This window comes from Podarcis vaucheri (assembly GCF_965113315.1).
Source record: "Podarcis vaucheri genome assembly, chromosome: 11".
Lineage (NCBI taxonomy): Eukaryota > Metazoa > Chordata > Lepidosauria > Squamata > Lacertidae > Podarcis > Podarcis vaucheri.
This window is the reverse complement of record NC_138749.1, coordinates 33,239,351-33,261,146: the sequence shown is the minus strand read 5'-3', so window position 1 is coordinate 33,261,146 and position 21,796 is coordinate 33,239,351. Positions and strand designations below refer to the sequence as shown.

The following is a 21,796-nucleotide window of genomic DNA, read 5'->3' as shown; positions in this document are numbered from 1 at the left end:
TAATACATATTATGGCAAATTGTGGGACGCAGGTGGTGCTGTGGTGTAAACCACTGAGCCTTGGGCTTGCCGATCAGAAGGATGACGGTTCGAATCCCTGCGATGGGGTGAGCTCCTGTTGTTCAGTCCCTGCTCCTGCCAACCTAGCAGTTTGAAAACATGTCAGATAGATAAATAGGTACCATTCTGGCGGGAAGGTAAACGGCGTTTCCGTGCGCTGCTCTGGTTTTGCCAGAAGCGGCTTGGTCATGCTGGCAATATGACCCAGAAAAACTGTCTGCAGACAAATGTCGGTCCCTGCTCCTGCCAACCTAGCAGTTTGAAAGCACGTCAAGGTGCAAGTAGATAAATAGGTACTGTTCTGGTGGAAAGGTAAACGGCATTTCCGTGCACTGCTCTGGTTCGCCAGAAGCGGCTTAGTCATGCTGACCACATGACCTGGAAGCTGTACGCCGGCTCCCTCAGCCAGTAAAGTGAGATGAGCGCCGCAACCCCTGAGTCGTCTGCGACTAGACCTAATGGTCAGGGGTCCCTTTACCTTTAAGATGATAGCTAGGGCGCCTGTCTAAGAGTAGAGTAGGACTTCCAAGACTTAAGTGCTGTCACAGTGAGAGATGGACTCCTAACAGATACAGAATGGACATAATATGGCACTTCTAGATGTGTAAGTTTCACACAGATCAAAGCACTTGTTGGGCAAAGTGATATTTCAAACAAGCTGCTCCCAAGGTGTTGTGGGCTTTTTAATGCTAATAGTAAAACCTTGAACCTGGCCCAGTAGCAAATTGGCAAGGCCATGCAGATTGTTGGGTGGAGTTCAGTTGGTAGAGCATGAGACTCTTAATTTCAGGGTTTCCCACTTTGGGGGAAAGATTCCTGAATTGCAGGGGTTGGACTAGATGACCCTCATGGTCCCTTCCAACTCTACAATCATATGATTCTATGAGATGTAATATGCTGTGGTAAGACTCCTCTCAGCAATCATGCTGTGGTATTCTGCACTAACTGCAGTTTCCAGCCCAGCTGCAAAGGAAGGCTCGCATATGGTGCATTCCATTTTTGAAGTACAGTATCTAATGCCTGAACTATTGTGGTCATGCTACCCCAGTTGTAGAATGGCTGCAGAAGTTGGACTAGCTGGCTTGGCAAAGCTGGGGCCTCAAGGGACAAGGCTGGAACCAGGAGCACCCCCAGTTGGTGTACCTTCTCTACTAAGAGTGCAACCCCATCTAGGGTGGGCATTTGGCCAGTTCCTCAGATGAGCTTGGTTTATTTCCCCACACCCAGGCCACCAGTAGATCTAGACACTGGTCTTGAGCCTATACTGTGTTTCCTGATTCAGATATTTTGGAGAAACAGAGCTGAGCGCCATCAGCATGCTGTTAGCACCTCGTCCCAAATTTCGTAATGGCCATTCCTAGCTGAGATGCTTTTTAACTGGAATTAAAGCCCTCTGACTATGAATATGCAACCTGAAGTAGTGATCCACAAAGTGCTCTAGCTTGCATACTTAAAGGTAAAGGTAAAGGTACCCCTGCCCGTACGGGCCAGTCGTGTCTGACTCTAGGGTTGTGTGCCCATCTCACCTAAGAGGCCGGGGGCCAGCACTGTCCGGAGACACTTCCGAGTCACGTGGCTAGCGTGACGAAGCTGCTCTGGGGAGCCGGCACCAGCGCAGCACACGGAAACGCCATTTACCTTCCCACTAGAAAGCGGTACCTATTTATCTACTTGCACTTTAGGGGTGCTTTCGAACTGCTAGGTGGGCAGGAGCTGGGAACGAAAGATGGGAGCTCACCCCGCCGAGGGGATTCGAACCGCCGACCATGCGATCGGCAAGCCCTAGGTGCTGAGGTTTTACCCACAGCGCCACCCACGTCCCATAGCTTGCATACTTAAGCATACTTAAAACAAGGTTAGTCATGTTGATTCTAATCAGACTGATCTGGATTAAGGACAAATATGCTATTTTCACTGCTTTCAGGAATGCAGCCATTATGGCTCAAGGCATGCAAATGGATTTTGGAGTCCACCCCTAAAAAAACCATCTGTTGGGAAACACTTGCTCCAAGTCTGAGCACTTTCTTTTGTTTCAACATTATCTCTGATCATTCCTCTTGAAATGATGCTGTCATGTATATTCTGGTTCATGGGGCATCTCCTTCTCTTTCTTCTTGTATCTGATGGTGGGTTTACACTAGCACTTCTACCCCCCAAAAAAATTTTTTTTTGCCAATTCTCCTACCTCCTGCAACCTCCTGTGTCATTCGGTAGGGCGTGTTGAATTTTTCAACTTTAAAACTCCAAAAACGAGGGTGCTAAAAATTTATAACATGACTTGAAATTAAAAAAGATATTTTGCTTACATTAATATAATTTAGTTTTGCTTGGTAAGTACAATATGTTTAAAATTGCATAGAAATAATTAATAATAATGATTGCCAAGTACTCACAAATATATTATTTATTATTATTAAAATGAGTAAAATGATTGTCAAGTACTTGCAGTTATATTATATATTATTATTGTTTATAGTTTATTATTATATAGCCTTACCTGGCATTTTCAGAAGGCAGAATTACAATTATTTGGTTTTTCGAGAACAGTTTATGTGCTTTTTAATCAAATGTAGATTTACCAAGCTCAATTTTGTCAGATGACAAAAATAATAGCATATTTGAATTACCGGTATTCACACCCCAAAAAAACATATTTTTAAGTACCCTCCCTGAATAAATTTCCAAAAACTAAGTCCCCCCCCCAAACAGACATTCCTTAGTTACAGTTGTGCCTTGGTTTTTGGACAGCTTAGTCCTTGAACCCAGAAGTGACTGTTCCAGTTTGTGAACTATTTTTGGAAGCTGAACATCTGACGGAGCTCTTACGGCTTCCAATTAGCCGTGCTTTGGTTTCTGAATGTCAAACTGACTTCCAGAACAGATTCCATTTGACTTCCAAGGTACGACTGTATACAGTAGCTGTTCAACTTCAGACATTCTTGGAAGGTGTGCATTACCTTGACTTGTTTCATCCTGAGTTAAGCCTTGGGTTTCATACCGAAATGGCTCTGTTTGCTCTGATGTGTGACCTATCTCAGGAGAAAGTCAGGGGGCATGTGACCTTGCTACTTCTTGATTTCTCAGTGGTTTTTTATACAATCGACCATGATACCCTACTTCAGGCATCCCCAAACTCGGCCCCTCCAGATGTTTTGGGACTACAATTCCCATCATCGCTGACCACTGGTCCTGTTAGCTAGGGATGATGGGAGTTGTAGTCCCAAAACATATGGAGGGCTGAGTTTGGGGATGCCTGCCCTACTTGATCTGCTCTGTGATTTGGAAATTGGAATCACAGTTCTCATGGCCTGAGTGGTGGCATATGTGTGTTTGCACTTACACATCCAAAATAACTCAATAATTTATTTATTTTAAAAAACCTCCACCGCAATCTCATTGCAGCCTGGTTTCTGTAGTAACCCATAGGCCTGAATGCTACAAAATGTGACCAGACTGCAAGCTAATGCACATCTTGTTCAAGTTTTGATAATAATTACTGGAGCTATCTCAGCTCCAACAAGCCATATGCTTACTCGCAGGAGCAAAACCATTAGGCCAAGCAGGATGCTTGCATTTAATTTAAATATTGCAAAGATGCGGCAATTTAAAATCAGATAGGTCAGCACATCCATTCAAGTACGCTTTAATAAATATGCACTAGGATTGTAAAACAATTATTCTATTAACTGTTGATGCATATTTACATGAGCTGCTGACTCTTCAGCAAACCTACACATTAGTGATAGAACATCCTTGCTGTGCCAGCAGAATATAACAGACAGTGATGCTATATTGGCTCTGTGTTTGGTAGATCCCAAGCTTAATCATTTGCTGGTGGACCAAGTCTTAGAACGACATCACAGCTTAAAGAGCTTGCAAATGAAATTAAAGTATGTTTCAGATTTTCATATAATTTTATCCAGCCAGCTACAAATGTTTAAATGTGGATGAAGTGGGGGGGGGGGACAACTTTCCATTCAACAAGCCCTTTCAGGTGTTCAATAAACATGGAGAGTGGGGGACCTGCCATCCTCACTCTCAGTGTCTCCTACATAGATCTGAACAATTATATGCACATGGACTCTGCATGTTCAAATAGAAGTACAAGTGAGAGGCTCCCAGTTGCACAGGGAGAATCAATGTGCATATGCAGCATACTTGTATGTACATAGCTCTACTGGGGTCTCTGAATCTTAATCAAGGATCTTGCTTTGTCTTATCCATGGCTTCCAAACATCTACATGCAGCTACTGTGTTTGATCATAGGCTGTCTGCTACCCAAAGACAATTACCAATTGCTGGAAACTTCCTGGAGTGTGGCAGACCCCACCGCCCCCGCAAAAAAAAAGTGCTTACTTTTAGGAGAAAGGAACAAAGAATACAAGTTCACTTTCAGTGGTGTTCATTTAGTCAGATATAATCAAATCCATTACCTAGAATAAATTAGATTGGCAGAATATATGTGGGACCGTGTGTGTACAAATCTGACATATAGAAGCTGAGAAATACTTCGTTATTTGGAAAACAGCCTATTGTTCTCCTCTGTAGAACCTAGCAGGTTGGCAAGGAGCCTGTACACGTCATTTGCTTACTATCACATCTTTATATCCACCACACATTTAAATGATAACAGATATCCATTGTACTCAGATTTCTTTTATGAGACATCTCAAGATTTGATTTGATTTGATATTTGTATTACAAAATATCTACCTGTCCTAGCAATGTATTTACCCTCTTGATATAAATGACAGCTGGTTGTTATTCAACCGTGTTTTTTTACCCAGAGTAGGCCTATTGAAATCAATAGGCCTCATTTAGGCATGTTCATTCACTTCTTTGGATCTGCTCTGAATAAAACTTAGTTGAATCCCATGCATAATGTGTAAAATTATCTTGAACAGAAATTACAAGAACACTTTTCCCCTCATGTATGTTTTTATTCTGTTTTATAGGCTTGTTTTTTGTTTACCATACATATGAGCATAGATATTCTTGCAAGAAAGTTTACATTTACAAGAACAAAACACAACAATGATAAAAGGATATGATTTTTTTCAATATAATAAAAATATACAGTAATCAAGGCCTAATAAGCACAACATAACAGATAATGTAGAATTATTATACACATTATAGTGCTGGAATATGCAATTGGAAGTCCTGAGGCCAAATCTGTGGCTGCTGAGGAGCACCAGTCCTCTTCCTCCATTGCTATGCATTCTTGTCTTCAAAGTGACCATCTTCTAAAAATACCTGCTAGTTAGGTCTATAGTGTAAGCAAACACATTTGCATGATAAGGTGTTCCCTGTTTTCTTACATTACCATTAATGCAGAATGATGAATATTGAGAATAATTTTGGAAACCTGTTAGATTTATGTTGAAAATACTTCATTTACAGAGCTATAGTGTTTGGGGTACAGTTATTGTCTCCTATTTCTAGGGAGAGCCAAATGTCTGCCTTTCAGACTTCTCTAGTTATCAGTGTGTATTGTACGTGTATAGGAACTTTTATCTTTCTGAAGGGCTTGGGAGGTATGATATCTAGGGCCAGATTAAGACATGCTGAGGCCCTAAGCTATGTCAAGTTTTAGAAGCCCCATAGTATTACCCCCCCTCCCCATCCCAAAAGAGCATTATATATGTAAAACCTAGTGCTGGTGAGGTTGTATTTAGAGGCCCCTCATAGTCTGAGCCCTTGAGCTGTAGTTTACCTAGCCTATGCGAAAATTTGGCACTGATGGTTACCATTTCGAAATTATATTAGGAGTCTCCTAGTTCAGGAAATGGTTGCATAAATGTCTCCCCTTCAGACTTTTACAGAAATAAGGGTATATTGGACTATGTATGTACAAAGCTTCAGCTTCCTAGCTCATGGAGTAAATGCCATAAGTGTTTCAGTGTACACTTGAGATCCCTTCACACATTACATGGTGTAAAGGAAGTCAAGAAGCAGTGCAAGAAGTGGGGTCACACTGCTGTTCTAGCCCAAGAATATGATGTCAGAAGTGAGGCCAGAAGCACGGCTACACTTCTTCACATCGTGAGTGCCCTACACATTTATTCCATCTGTTCTAGGAGACAGGTGCACAATTGTCTCCCTTTCAGATTTTTAGCATCATCAGTGGTGTCTTGGGCTATATGCTTGCAACAAGGAATCTCCCCCAGGGAAAAATCTCTCTAACCAGTTCAGGGATTTGAAGGGAGGGAGGAGACATGTTAGTCATTCCTGCTCCCATGGGGTGCAGCTGCAGCCCTTTACATCTTGAGTAGGAAGATCTGAAGGGGGAAGCTTTAGTGTGTTGTATTGTCAACCCTTAGAATCCTCCATGTGAATGGATCCCCCATTCATGTGAAAGATTCTGAGCATGTTCCACTTAACACAACAAGATATCCTGTTCAGACCTACAGTACTTTTCAATACATTGTAGCAGGGAAGGGAACAATGGAGGAGCGTGTTCTGGGGACCTATGGAAGTGAACACCTGAGTAGGGTTTCTGAGTTTACTGTTTTGGGGGAGAAAAGCATCAGTGTCCTTTATACTGTCCATGGGAACAGGAATGAGTAACACGTCTCCTCCCTCCCTTCAAATCCCTGAACTGGTTAGAGAGATTTTTCCCTGGGGGAGATTCCTTGTTGCAAGCATACACTTGTCTAATAAACAATAAGTCTTGGATCATTTACCAAATTCCAGGGTTCTTTCTAACAGACTGGGAAATATCCCAGCATTTTCAGTACTTCAGTCTGCCAATCGGTGAAGCCCAGGCAAATACAGATTCATCTGAGGCTATCAATCAATAATGTAGCTTAGCCATGCATCAGAACTAAAGCAATGATAATCTATAACACTCTTTGACACTTGGGAAAGATTTTGCTTATTGCTGTATGAATATTCCACTTCATTAAATAATGTGTCTGCATTTTTTCCCTGTTGAGTATTCAGAACCAATACACTTTGTTAAGAAGGTCCTTTATGCTCCCCTAGTCAGAGACACACATACACATGTAAACAGATGTGCTTTGCCCATTTGGGATTTTCTTGTGAGTGCTTTTCATTCTGTCACACCCAGACAGGAAGTTTCTTATTTATTTTCACCCTCGGTGGAACGTTGTGTGACTAAATTGTTTACCTGGGAACTACACAAAACTTAGGCCTTATAATTTTTCTCTTGCTGGTGCCATTTGCAACATGTACCAAGTGTTTTTAAAGGTGAGAAAAACCACAGCAGAAGGTTAACAGAGTGCAAAAAATAAAATAAAATAAATCCTCTGTTGTATCACCAAACAGCATTAAATCTCTAGTTAAGTGCCACTAAGTATGCTGTTACTATAGCAGGTTTTTCATATCCCCATTCATACCACAATGCATCTAGCTGGCAAATATTATTCAGAAGAGAAACCCGCTCAAAAATATGTATTTAGATAGCCATGCCTTTAATAGACCCTTCAGACAAGGGTTGGTTCCAGTGCCGGATTTATGTATAGGCTAAGTAGGCTGAAGCCTAGGGCCTCTAAGTCTAGGGGGCCTCACCAACCTGCCCTCTCCCCAGTGCCACAGTCTCCCCTCTCCCCAAATTGCAAACCGAAGACTTCATGCAAGGGCAGGGCAACTTAGGCTATGAGACTCAGGGCTATCCAGTGGGGCCCAATCTGAAGCAGTGGGGTGCAACTTGATTTTATTTTTGGTAGGGCCCCAGTTCACAGCCAAAGTCTGCAAAATCTTATAGATATAAATAAAATCCATCTAGATTGCCCTGGTGCAGGGGCCCCCTTAGGAGCGGCCTGCGGGGCCCAATTTGGCCCAATTGCTCCAATTGCTTTAAGGTCAGCCTTGATGAGACTGTGCAGGGGTTGGACTGACAAGCCCTGCACCTTCTAGGTCCCTGGTGTCACCATTCAGTGTACTGCTGTGCTGATAATGGAGAAAGCTCATAAATTGTATCCCTTCTGGCATCCTGGCCAACTCTATTATGCTGGTGTAAACCCTGGTGCACCAGAAGCCCAGAATAGCAGCAAATAAAATCCGCTCATACGTCAGCAACTGATAAGACTTGTCAAGCAGTTCTTCCAAACTCTTCCTAAATTATAAAGCTCCAAAATACAGGCCAAAAGAGAACAGGTCTGGGGAAAGTAAGGCATAAAATGGACACCACCAGTGAAAAGGCCCTGCTCCATGTAACTCCTGCCCTGTCATTTGATAGAGTGCCCACTTGCCCTCCTTCTTGACATGGATGCTCTCTATTGGAGTCTCCCGGTCCAGGACAAAGACCATAAGAAGGGAGAGCAGGGACCTTGAAGTTCCCAACATCTGTTAATCAAGCAAGCAAGCAAGCAAGCAAGCAAGCACACAGGTCACCTTTGTCACAGTCAGGACATATGTCCTGTCCAGGCCTGCACCCAATCTTGTTTTTGTACAATCTTGTTTGTTCTCAGTAACCAAAATTATATTATCAACATATACAAACAGAAAAGTTGTTTTCCTTCTTTTGCAACGAATCGTAGAAAACAAAGTGGCACTAATAAAGAAAAGTTCCAGGGTGGCAACAGAAAGCAAACTAAAAATGCTTTTGCAGTTTATCAAAACTATCCAGCAATATCAAGTTATAGGAAAACTGGTGCTATTAACAGTAATCCTTCTGGCTGGTTAATTGGTTTGGCAACTTCGATGCACATGACGTGTAATAATTTTTCTGAGAAAAATTATAATTTTTTTCTCAGAAGTCTTTTTGTTGTATCTTTCTTCTGGAGTTTGGCCAGACATAGCAAAATCTTTGTTACAAATACTTCTTTGTTGGATCCAGTTTCTGTAGGAGGAAGACATTGGGTAGAGATTTATAAGATATTTTATCAAAGTTTCAGGCATCCAAGACTCTGTGCAAGTAATAATTGGACTTTGAAGGCTTGCATCCAGAATAGTCTTGAAGATGATAGGCAGTTAGAGTGGCTGTGAGATGTTCATGAATTCAGGCTGACAGGACATTGTTAGGCCAAATCTATATCACGATGTTCCTATATTTCACCTATAAAAATAGTACAGGGCAAGATGAACCAAAGCAGATTGCCTAAGGACCAATGCCACCTATAATTGTTTGCTTACCTTTTTTAGAGAGCAGCAGAGATTGGAGTCATTTTCTTCTGTTAGCTAATGGAGTAAGTATCAGTCCACTATGGAAGCTTCATAACCATAACAAAAAATTATTCTAACTGAGTCCAATACAGCAGTTCAGGGTGGCATAAAGGTAACATGCAGAATCAACATAGGTTTCAAGGCAGAGTTTCATTTGTTTTCACTGCCACTATTTAATTGAACTGGAATATAGATATTTATGTTTAGCTTGTATTTCTAATGTCTGAAGCATCTTTTGAAGGATAGACTCTCTTCTGGGTCTTTCAAAACAACTGATGAGCAGTTAGACCAGGGGTCTGCAACCTGCGGCTCCGGAGCCGCATGTGGCTCTTTTACATCTTTGCTGCGGCTCCGGGGCAGATACTAGCGAGGGGAGGAGGCACATTGTGCACCCCGACACTCCTCACTGTGGCGGGCGCTGTACTGGCTGTGACGTTGCATGGGGGCGGTGCATGCGTTAGTCATGCACCGTCCCAACGTCACCTTCCCGCCCGCTGTCAGATCGTGGCTCCAGAGATATATTTGTTTTAAATGTCGCAATGGTTTTGCGGCTCCCAGTTGTTGTTTTTTCTTCGGAAACGGGTCCAAGTGGCTCTTTTTGTCTTAAAGGTTGCAGACCCCTGAGTTAGACAAAAGCTACTGAAATGTCCAGGATTATTTGGGTTTCTAAGCTTTGTTGAGTAATCATGCTGATTTTTGCTGCTTGGCTAGCAATATTTTATCAGGGGCATTTGACTGATAATCCATAAATGTCATAAGTTTTTATAGAATCCTTTTAGGTTTACAAGTGGAACTTATGAATGAACAAAGCCAAGATTGCTGAATCTGTTACACTTTTCTGTCTCTGTGCTGTGCATACAGCCAAGGCTTTATTATCAACACTATCTTCTCCAGTGTCTGTGAAGAGTATTCAATTGCATCTCAGTATCTTGGGTTAACTTACACAGCTTCTCTCATTGCAATGAGTTTTTCTTATATTTTTAAATAAAGTATCTTTGCTCACTTGGCCAGCCAGTCAAGAGCAAAACAGAACCTTGAAAAGAATATTAAAGTATCTGGTTCATTTAATTCAATTTGATGTAGAGGTGTCTTTGTTGAGTTAGCTGGTCCTGATGGCTAAGAAAATACTTTACTGGCAATAACTGAGTTGGGATCAACTATTATTCAAGAACAATACTTGTTCAAGAAATAGTTTTCCACATCCTTAACAACATTGTTTGGTTCTTGCATTAGATGGAAAAACATACTGAGAGCATCATTTCCAACAGCATCTCAGGATACTTTAGGTTATTGCAGGCATTTTCCTTGTTCCTACCTTTGGCTTCAGCATTAGAATCAATGACATTGATTTCTCTATGATGGCTTCCTGGATAAAAGCATGCAGTGCACTCTTTCTCCATAATTAGCACCAAATCTCCTTGTGGCTTTCTTCCTGTTCCTGGTCAGGCAACTCCAGCGAAGCCACATTATGGTTTTCTACTACTTCTTCCTTTGGAGCTTGCACCACACAAAAGACAACGGCAGAAAAAGTCCATAGCTTCAGGCTGTATTGCCTCTCCTGTGAAATCTCTGTGGTCTTCTCAGGTGGGGTGACTGTCTCCCCACATACTTCCTTCCCCATGTATGCAGTCTTAGATTTGTAAAGGGAACCTGGAGGGATTTTGAGGCAATGGGAGTGATGACACAAATGCAGTAGACCCTTTTCTCTTCCTCCTCCTCCAACTTCACACAAAAGAGATGAGATCCAGTCACAAAGATTACCCTCCATGCAATTGATTAATACCTTATTAAAATGGATTGTGTATTGTGGTTTTAAAAAATATCTTGAATTCTTCTTTGAATAGTAAGACTGCTGGTCTTCTTTGTCTGCAGAACAAAAATTATGATGATAGTTTTAGTCTTACCTAAAATAAACTAAAATATCAATTCATTAGTCTTCTTTGGTATGAAGACTATTTGCCTATTATGAATTTACAATATTCCAGCAATATTATAAGGGTGCATACAGAAGTACTTCAAAAGACATAGGGACAATGATATAATATACTGTTATGATCTTGTGAATATCACATTCCAAAATATAAATGTTAAAATACCTCTCTGATGTTTAGTAGAATTAGGTGCTCCTGTAGGAACAAAATGTCACCTGACCTCAAGAAAGCAAACTAACAGCTCTCAACTAGATTAAATATCTAGGCAGGAATTTTAGGCTTGAAAACTACCTAGGGATAAACACCATTGAATACAGTAGGACTGTGGACAGCGAGTACCGTAAATAAACAACCACACACAATGCACTATTAAATAAAGTATGTCAGAAAAACTTGTGTGACCTTTCACTTTTAGAAAGAGGCAGGGTGAAGTAGGAAAGTTGAATTAGGAGAGATTACAGTACATTATACCCTGGTTATTAGAGAGTCTCATGTTTGTTTTAGGAAAGAGAAGCAAAGCTACTGAAGCAACAGATCTTCCACCAAAAAAATCCCTGTATCTGTGTTAACATTTTTATCTTTCATAAAGCCATCATTTCAAAATTGGTCCGTGGTTAATAGAGTTACCGAATCACTGCTACCCAAATTATCAAATAAAAACAAGTGTTCCTGTTTCTCCTCCTAGCTTCCATTGTAAAATTAAGAGTGAAGTCTAATAGAACAGTTTGTGTTCATGAATGACTCCAAGAGGAATCAGTTTGGATGCAAACACTGAACTAATGGATGCAAATGACTCTCCCACATATCTTGCTCCTGAATGATCACATTATCCATAACTGCTTGTGCATCTGACTAAAGCTTGTGAGTGTTGTAGAGCTGTTTACCAAGATTCACACAAAGCATTTTCAAATATATGCAGCCATTATTTTTTGATTGCAAAATGTCACTGTGTAGACCTGAAAATATCTGCACCAGCATTACATTATATCAGGGGTCGGCAACCTAAGGCCCATGGGCTGGTAGCAGCCCACAAGTCTTGTCTAACCAGCCCATGGCGACCCCTACTGCCCCCCGCCGCCCCTGCCCCCCACTCTTACCAGCGTGGCATGGTGTGGTGTGGTGCAGGGACAGACTTCCGGGTTGATGGCGCCTGTGTGCATGCACACAGGCACTCCTCCAACCCAGATGTATGCCGGAAATAGCGTGTGTGCATGCACACTCCTCCGACCCAGAAGAGCGTGCGCACACACACACGCTTCAGCCCATCCTCTGATGGACAGAGCATCGACTGGCCCATCCTCGGAAAAGGTTGTCAGCCTCTGCATTATATCAACAGGCTGGACTTCTTTTGGTTATTACTTCCACCACACAAGTGCTGAATTGACTAGGCGGCATCGTATCGCCTGCAATAACTGAATGAGGAAAATCCCAGAGCAGTCATGATGTGGATTATAAGGCCATCAAATGAAAATCAAAGCTGTCGATATAAATTGCTAATGTCCTCACAAGAAAAACTGGCTTTCCTCCATTTACTTTCCATGCTGTGATTTATGAATTGGACATGCAGAAAATTTACAATAAGTTTTTTATAAAAAGAAATCCATCCTTAATTCTGTAAAAATTAAAAGCTGATACAACTCTAATGATATATTGACTAACTGAGTAAGTGCAATGTAAGACTGCCACTCGATAATTAATGGTTCAATAGTAAACATTTTATCAATGGGAACTCCTCTTATATGCTGGCTGCAAACTATGGCCTTCAATTATTCTTCCGTTTCAAATTTTCATGCCAAAAATGTGTTGTCGTCAAAGACAAGAGGTGGTATTCAAGTTTTACTCAGTGTAGACCTACTGAAATTAATAAACCTAATTCAGTAATATTCATTAATTTCTGTGGGTGTATTCTGAGTAATGCTTCTTGAATACCACCCAAAGTAAATTAAAATAGAGATGCCAAGTGATTTGGTAAAGGTCAAACCAAAGGAAGAGGAAAGATCTCAAACTGGTGCTCAAAAAAATTGTAGACCTGGTATGTAATATGGCCAATGAATTTTGGCTTCTAGTATTTTCAGGGGTAACATTAATTTTGCAATGCCTTGTTCCAGTAGCAACTCTGATCTGATAAAACATCATTTGAAAAAGCATATGAAGAATGAACAGCTTGAGAAATTTCCATTGGAAAAAAGTGTGAGAGTGTACGCTGAATATGGGTGCAATTGGCGTATTATACCCCATAATCAACTTCCAATTTTAAGAACACCAATTTAAGGTGTTCTTGCCTCTTCTTTTTATTTTCCTATTCTTTGGGCCAACTCCTATTTTCTTTTTTTGCTTGTTAAAGCCACCCAATGTTATATTTTATGTATTTTTAATATTTATGAATTGCTCTTCCTCCAAAGGACCTTAGGGCAATGTACAAAACACAAAAAGAAAATCTATCAGCCATCAGTTAAAAAATATTGAAACCCAGTGCCCTATCTACCTATTTTAATTGTCTATTTCTAACATTCTGGAAATGCAATCTAAAAAGTAATCCGGGTTTCAATGTCTTGTTTAGTCTGAATAAAGACTAAAAGAATTCATCAGAGGAGTGTAATTCATCCTACTTATGTTTGATATTTTTTTAAAAAAAAAAATCAAAATCCATTAGCATTGTATATAAAATATTGTGTCTACCGACATCTCAGTAACAGTGCGATGAATCTTTCCCACAGTAAATCAAAGCAACATACAGAGGCAAGGACCATTTAATTTGACTTACATAATTAGCAAGCAAAACAGTTTTCCTTGAGCCTGTACCTGGAACTTTACAAAACAGTTTCTGTGCATTTGCTTGCAGATACAATTTTTCTTGAACTGTGCATGTACTCATGCAGATGTGGAAGTTGTTGTGCACCCAACCAAATCATGCGTGTGTTTGTCTATGACAACTTGCATGAAGTAGCCTGCTTGTATAATCTACATCAGTTTGTGCAACTTGTTTTTATGAGGGGAAAGAAGTTCATCATGTGCAAAAGTTGTTTGGAAAAACAAGGGCACTTAAGGCATTCTACAGACTTTCCATAGATTTCTGAGAGCATAGTGATTGTAACACAAACAGAATAGTGTGCAGAAATAAAGGGAGAGGTTTTCTACATCTCTAACAGCGCTTGCCCATTATCACTTCAAGCAGGAATGTACCCCTGGTAAACATTTAGTGTTGCAAATCTATCTAGTTTGGCATGCCCCATTAAGTCCTTGAAGCCCTCACTGTGTTTTAGACCCTCTGTAGCCATCATTGGCATAAAAATCAGTGACTGTAATGGAAAATGAGACGTCTTTCAAACATTGTGTCTCTTGGCAAAGCAAAACCAATTAAAGCCAATTTATAAAATTGTAAATCTTCTCCTACATGGGATAGTGAGTCAGACCTCTTGTATTCAAATCAAGGGGTCCTTTGGAATAGGCCATCTCAAATGTTTTCTCAATTCTGTTGCAATTCCTTAGGCTGCCAGTCAGTTGAGAATGTGATAAATAAATACGACCTGCAGCATCTAAAATAAACTAGTGTTGATTGATACGTCCTTGAGAGAACCACTTCTGTTCTTCTAACAGTCACAAGACTGTTGGAATTGTCCTAAAAGAAGTGGATGGAGGAGAAATTTGAGGTATTTATTGCATAAGGATTTTGTTTGTTTGATTCATATCCTGCCCTTCATTACCTGTGATCTTTGGGCAAGTCACAGCAATTAAATACACAATGTGTAATTACACACAGAGAGAATGATGCTGTTGTTGACTAATGACAAAAGGAAGCATCCCCCAGGACCAGGGGAAAGTGTACTAGATGGGCACACCATACTGTGTCTTGCACACACGGCACACAAACATCGCTCCTCTCATAGACCTCAAAGATATGCCTTCCTTCCCCACCCCTACCCCTTACAGACTACTAGGGCCAAGCAATATCTGGTTTTCAACATTGTGATATATCACCAGCTTAACATTGCAATATACCAATATATTACAATGCCTGAAATAACGATAGAGCTGTGTAGTGGCTTTGGCTGGCTTCATGGCTTTCCCTGTATCGTGATTTTTTGCCAGCACCTACTCTTGTGATTTGCTGCCCCTTGCATGAGGCAGGGGTAAGCTGAGCTGGCAGAGTTAACATGGGCTGCAGGAATCGAGAGAAGCGTCAGCTGGCTTCATGGTTTTTCCTCATTGCCAGGTCGAAAATTGTGAAACTGTTATCACGATATGGACTTCAAAGCGGTTTTGGATGATATATTGATATATCACCCAGCCCTAAAGACCACCTGTCTTTCTCTGCCCAATTGCATCTCTCCCTCTGACAGATGACACATGCACACAGACCCCACATACATTGTTCTGTCTCTCTCTGGCTAAGCACTTCTCTCTTAATCACAGAGCATACTTGAGCACTCCAATTCAGATAAGCCCCTCCATGGATGTCAGGAATACACAAAGGTCACCAACCTGTCCCTCCTCTTTGTGGAATGTTGATCAGCGCTATAATCAATTTTCTGTCCAGGGCTACACATCCATTATCCCAACTATTTTATACACATGCCATTGGATCAGGGCACTTAGCAAAGCGGGCAAAATTATTGCACTCTATTGGCTGCCAGCTGCAGCTTTCTAAGTTTTCCTAGTACCAAATATATTAAGTAGACAGGCTTCTACTGATGGAGCCAGTTCCCCAGAGGTTGAAATGGAATTCACATTGCCTCAAGACTTCCCTCTGTAATTTTTGCTCTGTGCCCAGCTGCTGTGAGTTATAGTGATTACTGCCAGTGCAGCAATGCTGCCAGTATCCTCCTGCAGCAGTACAACATCATAGATTGGCTCGGGATGCCATTGCAGTGTACAGGCCATGGCATCCGACTGCAAACAGCCTTTGCTGTATTTGCAAGATCAGCAGCTCATGTTAGCCTGCAAAACAGCTGGGAGCGAATGCAGACATAGTCTGTAAAATCTGGACTAGAATAAGATTCTGACGGAGCTTCTTTGCCTCCAAATTTAACGAGGCTTTGATCTGTAGTTTTGCTCTGCACCCTAAGTGCAGATACTCCCTAAGTTTTGATGCAGATTGTATCGGCCTTGTTCTTTTTTATCGGCTGAATCTATTCTGGCCACAATAAATTATTTCCAAGCACATTTGAAAAGGACAGTGAATGCCTAGTTATGAAAACGATGCCTCTAGAGAAGATGACAGGCTGAACCTTCTGCATCAGAGCCCTTGCATTTTGTGTCCTCTTATCTATATCGGGTCTTCATTTGCCTAATTACTACTCTGAGGCTGGCAGAGATTTTCCCCTGCAGCGCTCAGCAGCTCTGCTGACTGCAGAGACCCTACCTGGCACACAATTTAGTGCGTCAGCATTCTAGATAGAAATGAATGAAAAATCAATCAGGGCAACTGCAGTGGCAGCACATGCAACTCTAACCTACTTTGTGCATGGTTTTCAACATTTCACTGTAGACTCTAAAATGGTAAGTGTACCTGAAATAAAGTATGCCTTTATTGGTCAGTCTCTATGCTCCTTAGGTTTGACGAAGACATTACACCCTATGCTAGAGAGTGTGTGTGTGTGTGTGTGTGTGTGTGTGTGTGTGTGCGTGCAATACATACTATATTGGAGAGATATAGAACATGATTGTTTAAAGAAAATAAATAGAATAAATTCAACAAACCAAAGTCCACTATGCATTTAAGAATCACAACCATTGCTTATTTTAGCATCTGGAGAAGATGATTGTGTTATTTCAGTTCTTATTATACTTTTAATGGACAAAATTATTCAACTGCAAGCATATCTCAATTAAGCATCAGTTAATAGTCTCTGCAGCTAACTCTCTAATAAGAGGATTAACTTTAAAATGCTGCTTGAAAAGTCACTCACTGCTAACTTTTCAAGCACAGTGGGTTAAATTTTCATAGAGCAATGAGAAAATGATGGGCTGTAACAAGTTGTGCATTGCATCACTGTTAAGCTTTCCAAATTTCACCAGCTTCTTTGTATGTGGTACTCTTACAGTAAAGAAGATTCCTGAGCTATAAAAGATGAAGAGTCTACTTTTCCTGGTGTTGATTTCTTTCTGCTGGGCTGATCATCATGCTGCCAACTTCACACTGGAGCATGACAGAATTATTCACATCCACGGTAAGTTAAAAAAGGAATTTAAGCTGCACTTGTGATGTTATGCTGAAATTTTATGACTTGCATCTTTTTTTTAAAAAAAGAAAAGGATTAGATAGCTTGCTGCTGTGCTGCATTATTGTACTCTGAGCAATGAAACCTGCTTTTAAATCTGAAATGCATTTTTTTCCGTGTGCAATCTAATGACTATTTCTGAGACAGAAACAGTATTTGTTAAAATAAGAGTGCATGCATATTGAAAGAAGCAAGCAAGCAATTAGTTTAGCCAGAAAAGTATTGGCCTTACTGCAGAAAAAATATGATCTAAAACACATCATATAAGCAAAGACTTCCCTTTCACAGGTAAATGACTGTATTAAGACACTGTATTGAAAAATGAGACATCAGTTGAAAACTCAAGCAGTATAAAAAGTGACTTACCTCAACAAATAGATGCTTTTTCCCATAGCTTTCACTCATATACAGTGGTATGTTGTCCCTCTGCATAATCGTGTATATCCATTTGAATTCTAAAGCTTACAGCTGGCTGTATGAAGCTTTGAGGCTGCAGTGCAATGCAGCTGTTTTTCAGCTCCAGTTTTAGCAGTTTGAGGGTCATCCTGTATGAAGCAAGCCAAAACATTTATTTATGCAAAAATGACAGGCAGAATAAAATACATCTATGGCTTCTTTCATTTGTATACATCCAATTTTGACAACTTAAATAATGCAGCCCATGGGTGCCATTTAAAGTTTGGAGGTTCCATGCTACTTAAAAAACAACAACCAAAAAATCCCCACAGTGTTTGCACTTTTTATAAGCACGCACCACACTACATTTTGACACCAAGAAGGGTTTAGCATTTGCAGTTCTCTCAGTGAAGATTTCAGGAGCTGAGAGTCTCCAGGCACCAGGCACTATCTTCAAGGTCAAAAAAGAAATTGCACCGGATTGGTGTGGTAATGGAAAGTGACACTGGAAAGGAGTGCAAGATGAGTGGTTAAAAGAAGGTGTAAATCAAAATACAAAAGCAATGGCCTTTTTAGTGTGTATTAACTGGTTCATTCTGAAGAATTTAGCTCTTTCCTTTGCAGGTGTTGTCCAGTTGATAATATTTCTTTTTGGACCATAACTTCATATCAGCATGTGCCTCTTGAGCAAAGGAAACTTTCTAAACACTTGATGTATAACATATTTTTAAATATGTTGCTTTTAATTTGTTACTGTAGATGTGTTACTTATACCTCAGAGCATGTCCTCACTATGAACTTAAACCATGACCTTCTCTGGAGGAATTAGGGAAGAGGGATGTAATAAAAGGCTTTGCAAGTGACAACACTTCTATTTTAATTTTATCAGGAAACCTTGTTGCCTCTTTGTAACGTCCCTTTCAAGCAGCAAACTACTGCTGAACCCTTGGTTAGTAATAAAGCACAAAAGAGCTGCTTCTGAAGGAAACCTACAGCAGTTGGAATTTATCTGGTAGTATTCCCAGTGACAATGCACAGGTTCAAATGCAGAACTTTCAGCATGTCCATAAAACTTTAGTTCTCACACTATTCAGCCCCAATCCTGTGGCTCAGTCTATATCCTTCCTCCATACAAAGGGCTTCCGAAAAGGAAACAGAGTGGTAGACTTTCTCTCTTTACTTTATTATGATTAACTGTTCATGGCTTTCTTGTACACATTGCTAACATTTTAAGCTGCCCACTGACTAACACAGAGGTTCAGCTAAATAAAAGAATCTATTAGGAGAACATTGTGGCCTACCAGGATTCTCAGTTACTGGTCTTTAAGATAACCAAACTTGAATAAGCACATTTCAAAGGAAGACACCAGTGTGAAGCCACTGAAATCCAATTCATCAAGAATACCAGGCACTATGGGTCTAAACAGAAACAATGGTTTCCTGTCCATCAATGTTAATTAACAACATTGTTAAGCAGATTGTGTTATTACTTATCGTTGCTGTTGTGAAGGGACACGTCTTTATTTTAATTGAATTGAATGGACACTGTGTGACATTTTCTGCATTGCATTTCCCTCTGAACTTGCTGCTTACAATCCATGGGAGGTGTACCTGGAACTGAGGTTAACACTTTCTGTATCTGATGAAGTGGACACGAAAATTCATGCCATTCACGCCATTAAAATGTGCTAAACTTCAAGGTGCCACTTGTTTGCTAAACAAAAAAAGGGTGTAAAGGGCAGCTTAACACCAGGCAACTAACCAAAAGGAAGTAGATCTTAGTGGAAGGGAGTGTCAGAGAATAATCTAGGGGAGAGTAGCCTTGAACAGTGTGCTAATATGGGGGGGGGCTGCATGATCAGATGCAAGAGAAGACAGGGCTTCAGATGTGGTGGAATTATGACCACTGAATGTTGCAGCAGCACACAACTGAAATCTTCTCTTTAATAATTTGCATCCCTCAGTTTTTAGCATATACCACTTGGTAATTTCCCCAAAGTACTTCTATAGTGTTGTAGATTCTGAGAGTACTTTTGACTAGGTTGTAGCCAGTGGTTTTTTCACAGCATAATTACAATTATTGTGGGGGGTTTTGGTTTGTTTGTTTTTTAAAACAAGATTCAAGTGCCAGTGAGTATTTAATACTAAGGATGGACAGAACAAGCCTATGGTCCAGGCATGTCACATGGCTACTATGCATGGGTAGTGTCAGGGAACTGCCATCAGAGGCAAGGGAGAAGGAGAGGGTCTCTGATTCTGCAGGGGAAGGTCCAAGCGCCAGAGGGAGACTCAGCCGGGAAGAAGGGGAAGAGAATGAGTGTAACACCAGGGATCCAGGAGAGGAACGGGACAGGGAGGTGCAGGGGCTCCAGGACTCTTCGTTGGAAGTTAGCGAGGAGAGCCCAAGCACCCCGCTGCCCACGCCCACCCTGTGCAGGAGACTCCTGCGCAGTGAGAGGCGGAAACGATTGGGCGTCAAACAACTCTTATGTTGGCAACGCTTTAAGAAACACCCACAGACAGATTCTACGAGTGACTAAGGGCAGCCACGCTAAGATGGGCTGCGTAGTCCGGAGGGTTTAACCAGGCAATCCGATGCTCAAACGGAGCAGGATTACGCACGAGTAACTCCCAAACACTACAGGTAGGACCAGACAAAATAGTCATGACCCAGTTCTCACCTTGCAAAGTCAACAGGGTGTCAACACCTGCAGAAACCAATGCTAATATAGCAATCCCGGCAGACATTCCCACCACCATCCACCTTCTTCAAACTTTCACAACTAGAAGTTGAAGTAGTGTGTGTGTGTGTGTGTGTGTGTGTGTGTGTGTGTGTAAGGGCTTTGTAAACCTCCCTGCTACAGAGGTGTATGGCATCATGGTGACATCAGGTGATTGACAGTTGGGCTGCCTCACCCAGCACAGGGGGTATAAAGATCTGGTCTTTCCATGAGAAAAGGTTCTCCATCCCTGGTCAAAGGGGAAGGGGGGGGAGGACTTTGGCAAGCTTTAAGGGGAATGTAGGTTGGCAAGTTGTAAGGGTTGGAGACGACTTTGGTAAGGAGTGAGGGGACAGGATGGCTTTGGCAACAAGTAAGGAGATGGGTTTGGGGGGCAGGAGTTGGGGTTAGATGGGGCTGGCAGGCAAAGCAAAGTGAGCAGCAATGGCAGCCCCTGGTTAATGTTCATTTGGAGAAATGGGTGGGATAGATTTTTAAAACAACAACAACAGCCTGCCATTTTACACAGTTTGCAGTTGCTAAACTGTGGGTGTGTTAAACAGTTAAAGGATACAATGTCTTTATTTCCTCTTCCATCTATATTTGTATTTACAGATAGGATCAGTTTAATTTGAACTCGGTCTGTTCCATCTGACATCTAGATCTCCAGCTAATGAGAGACTGTGTATCAGAGGCCCCATCTGGCATTAATCCTTACAACAATAATGTGGAGAGTGGGGAGGGAAGTCTGATATGCTTAGGAATAGCAGCATAGACAGAAATAAACTAAGCAGACTGAAGGAAGCCAAATGAATATAAAATGATTTTGCTGACTGGGCATCTGATACCAAAAGATTCTCAGTTCAGAAACATGGAAAAAGAAACCCCTACAAAATTAAAAGCCATGAAGCTGGCCTCCCAAGGGAGGCACTAGCCCCTTCCAGGAGAGACACAACCTGCCAGTGTGTGCCTTGACCAAGACATGTGATGGAGTGTCACACACTCACCAGACTTGAAATAACTGTGAATGGAATGTGTGATCCATTTCATTGAGCACACTTTCTTCACTTGTCCTACACAGGATATCCTCTACTTAAAGAACCACAGAGCAATGTTGAGCTCATCTTTTGAGCCAGGGCACACCTAACAACTAACTGGGTTTAGGCTTCTTGCGGCAAGCTAAGAATTCTGCCTGCCCTGCACTCATCTGCCCCCCTTTGGCACCCACCTCTCCTCAGCTCCCCTTCATCTAGAGTCAGCATTATGGGGGACCATTTCCAGCCTAGATTAAAATGACTCTAGAAATGCTCCTTAATTACTTTGAGAACCAGGTACACTT

At 41.3% G+C, this 21,796-nt stretch overlaps 1 protein-coding gene across 3 annotated transcripts in view; it reads left to right on the top strand.

Annotated features, from left to right (window-relative positions):
* HAPLN1 (hyaluronan and proteoglycan link protein 1) overlaps nucleotides 1-21,796 on the top strand; it is a 58,652-nt gene that overhangs the window by 18,949 nt on the left and 17,907 nt on the right. For 2 of the 3 annotated variants that reach the window (XM_082191731.1, XM_082191729.1), the window contains one exon: nucleotides 17,165-17,290. In XM_082191731.1, the coding sequence (XP_082047857.1) occupies nucleotides 17,191-17,290 (100 nt within the window). In that variant the 5' untranslated portion in view covers nucleotides 17,165-17,190. Of the gene's footprint in view, nucleotides 1-16,533; nucleotides 16,620-17,164; nucleotides 17,291-21,796 lie in introns of those variants that run through there. The other variant, XM_082191730.1, reaches the window with a different exon arrangement.